This window comes from Triticum aestivum, chromosome 4B (genome assembly GCF_018294505.1).
Source record: "Triticum aestivum cultivar Chinese Spring chromosome 4B, IWGSC CS RefSeq v2.1, whole genome shotgun sequence".
Lineage (NCBI taxonomy): Eukaryota > Viridiplantae > Streptophyta > Magnoliopsida > Poales > Poaceae > Triticum > Triticum aestivum.
Window position 1 is genome coordinate 662,264,209 of NC_057804.1, and position 4,457 is coordinate 662,268,665.

General features: G+C 42.0%; 1 protein-coding gene across 1 annotated transcript; it reads left to right on the forward strand.

Moving 5' to 3' along the window:
• The first annotated feature begins 2,514 nt into the window (after window positions 1-2,514).
• On the forward strand, window positions 2,515-3,244 carry LOC123089754 (dirigent protein 1). The gene has a single exon (XM_044511344.1). The coding sequence runs from the start codon at window positions 2,537-2,539 to the stop codon at window positions 3,092-3,094; it is 558 nt and encodes a 185-aa protein (XP_044367279.1). The 5' UTR covers window positions 2,515-2,536; the 3' UTR covers window positions 3,095-3,244.
• The last annotated feature ends 1,213 nt before the right edge of the window (window positions 3,245-4,457 follow it).

Consider the following 4,457-nt stretch of genomic DNA (forward strand, 5'->3'; position numbering starts at 1 on the left):
AAAACTATAGGACTAACGTATTTTTTTCGGCTGTTTTTTACGGTTTTCTAAGCACTTTCTTAAATTTAAAAATGTCTGCAAATTCATAAAAAGCTTCACCAATTTAAAATTGTTCAGGAGTTTTAAAACAAGTGTTCCCAAATTTCAGAAAGTAATTCATGGATTTGAAGATTGTTCTTTTTTTAAACGTGAATTTTGAATATGGTTTTGAATTTTGAAAAATGTTTATTAATTTCAAAGATTTTCATGTATCGAAACTAGATCAACACCAGATGAGGTGTTGTGGTGGGGGTGTTCTGGGGTGTAGTCTCGGTACATTATGCATGTCTTTCATTCACGCAATGACATATCAATGTCGTGTGTGGACTCGATTGCTATTGGCTAGAAGAGGTATTGTGGTGTCATCTCGGTCGGCCGTTCCCTTGTGACTATGGCGACGACACGCAAATGTCGTGGGGTGAGCTCACCAACCCTTCTTTTATTGTGGTTCTATGTGTGATTGTACTTCCATTATAAGTCTCCATATTCTGATTCTTTGATTTAATTGAAATGGTTACCGGCAAATGCCCACCATAATTCACCTAAGACAACACGTACTATGTGAAGTTGATATTTTGGGCATAAATTCCCTGGTTTTCTATTCACTTACTATTCGTTGTTTGTTTAACCTATGTGTATAGCTTAACTAATTCCTTATTTTGGGCAAAAGTTGCAAACGTTGAGCAGTGCTCGAGCACTACTTCTACCTTTATTTGCGGCCATCCTTTATGTACCGACCGATGCCACTATCAGCATGCATGGACTTTGCTCTTATCATCTTCGGCGCAGACCGACAACTTCATTATGCTTTTGGCCAGTCAGGTCACCTCAACGCCTTTTGCCATTAATGGCACGACCACTTGCTAGCTGCTCATGCTATTTATGGGCATCCATGCAAGCGCCATCAGATCGCCCGTTGTCTTGTCATGCCATATCGGTCGATCGACATGGTGCTACGGGTGCTAGAGATGCTAGAGGCAGTGGTGTTGCAGTTGTTGTTTTGTTGTTTGAATCTTAGGATTATGTTTAAGTTGAAATTTGTGTGGTGTTTAACACTATGTTTAACTCTTGTTTGTATCTTATTGAACCTGTGTGATGTTTTAAGTGGCATTGTATGTGATGTTTTATGGAACTTAGAGGCAGCCTTTGTGTATTCTAAGTGTTCAAAAGTATGTTGTTTTATGTTTATTTTAGTAGCAGGCATGGGTACTAAATTGAAGGAATTTGACAGCCTTGAAGATAAGAATGGAGGCGTTTCCTAACGAAACGCCTCGATGACAGTTAGCATTAGGAGCAGTTAATCATAAGAAACCACCTATGGTGCTCTGAGCATTCGAGGTGGTTCTGACAAGCACCGCTGGCGTACAAAGTATTTGCAACATGGACTTTGGGGCGATATGAGGAACCGCTGCCGGACCTATACTAAAACCGCCTCCAAACACGTTTAGGTACTAGCATGTCTCTTTACCAAATTAATTGGCATGTTTGATATTGTAAGATGTCAGATATGTTTCTGATTTATATCAATTTATATTTTAGTGTGAATTAATTTCATATGTAAACGGGAATAAACAAATGATTGTGCTGCAGCACGAGTAGTTCGCTCGGCTTTCACTCGTCCATGCCCTGCATGGTGTGTGTCCTTCGACAACACCCCTCATCTACATGTGCCTCTCGTGGTGATGATCATATGTCTGCTGCTAGAGGTCGTGCCTTCTATTGGGCGTCCATTTCTTCTCTTCTTCTTTAACTTTGATATTTGTATGGTTTCGACCTAGTTATCTAAGAACGGGGTTAACTTGTTAAGGTTTTTGATTCGGTTTTTTTTTATAAATTGGATCAAAGCCTAAGGAGAACTCCCCCACCCCTATGAGTGATTCTCAAAGGAAAAAAGATCCAAAAAGAGCTGTACCACGACGTACCATTGTATGTGGTGTATCCCGGGGTTTGAAATAGTTCAGGCTAGCTAATGCATTGAAAAGGTTCTGGCCGGCTAATAACACCCACCAGACGAAACAAATTAACGATTTTAGTTATTTATTTTGTTTTATTATAGATTCCCTAGTTTCTTATTTAGTTTTTTTTTACGGAAGTTTCCTATTTAGCCACAGTATTTGTTTGGTTAGTCTAGCACTCGTACTAAGGACCACCATGTATCGAGAATTTTTTGCCTCTCGACTGTAGCTCTATATCTATGGAATAAAACTCCTTTCACCATAAGAAAAATCGTTTTGCAGCGTCACGTTATCGCCCAGTTCAGAAACATCTCTTTTTGTTAGTACTACACGCAGAAAAATGCGCTCTTATCTTCTGCCATGCATCGATCGCACTTGCAAAAGGTGAGCAGTGATCTAGGGAACACTGTTACTCTACTTTCGTGCATCCATCATCATTGTCATAACGACCACTTGCTGGAGCTCGTGCTATTTAAGCACACCCATGCATCCACCATTAGGATTAGGTCCATCACCTTGGCATGCAAGATCGGTAAATCGACATGGCTCGCCAACTCATAACCTTTGCAGCTCTAGCCCCTCTACTCATGGCCATGGCTGTCATCGTCTCCCCTGCCGCCTCTGCCTTCCGAGGCGTGGGCGCGCGAGAATCCTACCACCTGCGCTTCTACATGCACGATTTCTCCAACGGCCCAAACGCCAGCGCCATCGTGGTCGCCCACGGCACCGGCCCGCTTCTTGGAGGCTCCAAGGACAGGCGCTTTGGCGACGTGGTGGTCATGGACGACACCCTCACCGAAGGCCCTAACACGACGTCCAGGGCCCTCGGACGCGCCCAGGGGTTCTACATCGCGTCGTCCTCCATCAGCGGCGACCCCACGCTGCACATCTCCATGGACCTGGTAGTCACCAGCGGGCCCTGCAGTGGGAGCACGCTTGCCGTCACGGGCCGTGACAACGTCTTGGCTCCGGTGCGGGAGCTCCCGGTGGTCGGCGGCATGGGGAGATTCAGGATGGCATCGGGGTACGTGCTGATGAAGACGGTGAACTGGCATGGGAACGACGTTCTTCTGGAGCTGGATGTCTACGTGCATGCGTGAACATTATCGACCCGGCGGATGCAATGTGGACGCGTCCCATAATAACCAAGATAATTGGCGTGTTTGATATTGTAATATTTTGTCTCATCTTTTTCTCGTGTGAACGAATTTCGGATGCAAATTGAAATAAAAGAAAATGATGATGCTTCAGCGCCACTTGTTTGCCCGGTGCGCGCTCTCACTCTAGCCTGGTCTATTGTCCGAGATGAAAATGTTCACACATGCACGTGCACTCATTTTTATATATGAACACTCGCCGCGCACAAATACATTCTATTTCTATGAGTACCTTCAAAAGACTGAGCAGACGGATATTATCACGCGGGACTTTCTGTGATGGTGTAAAAGTGCATGCTCTAGTCAATCTTTATCTTTACCTAATAATAAAGGGAGGAGGCTTTCATAGTTCTCCATATGGTATCCCCTTTATATTCATTGATTTTGTGATAACCATAAAGATTGACGGATGTGATTTAAAAGTAGATATATGTAACGTTACGTAAAATATAAAGTATGTACACATTGACACGTCTATAAAGAATCTCTTCTTTTTCTAGAAAGCATATGAGGAATCCAACCTGCACACAAACATATTAGTTCTAAAAAAGGATATGTCTAGGTCTCAGTCGACTGAGACTTTGCGAAGTCTCAGTCGGGCTAACGTCGTCCCTACTTGCTGTCGTAGCATGCCTCTGGGCATACGCCTGGCCTTGCTTGTTCGTTGCTGTATTTTCTCTGTCTTCCTCGGTGGACCTGGGTGGGGCTACTGCTTGCTCGTGGGCTATGAACTTGGTGCGTGAGGTTCTTAAAGTACCGACGGACAATTTCCAAAACTTTTTTACCAAAGGACAGAGGTCAACACACACACACACACACGCGCGCGCCCACACACACACACACACACACACACACACACACACACACACACACACACACACACACATGTACATAGTTTATACAACATTTTTGTTACACGATTTGTTTTCTTCATAAAATAGTGCGAATATTTTCTAAAATTTAGATGAATATTTTTTTAAGAATACGTGAAGAGTTTTAAATACTATGGACTCATTTAAAAGAAATATTAAAATTTTAAAAAATACATAAAACTTCTCTAAAATTAATGAACTTTTATTAAAAATTGCATGAACAAGTCTAGAAAATTGTTCATCGCGCATTCAAAAAATGTTCACCCGATATTGGAAAAGTGCTCTCTAATTACTTTGAAAAAAACATGAACATGTATTTTTTAAAATATTCATATACACACAAATAAAATGTAGTTCTACTATTGCAAAAGGAAAATCATATTAAAGGAAAAAAGAGAGCAAATTAACCAGATAAACAAGAGGAAAAATAATCA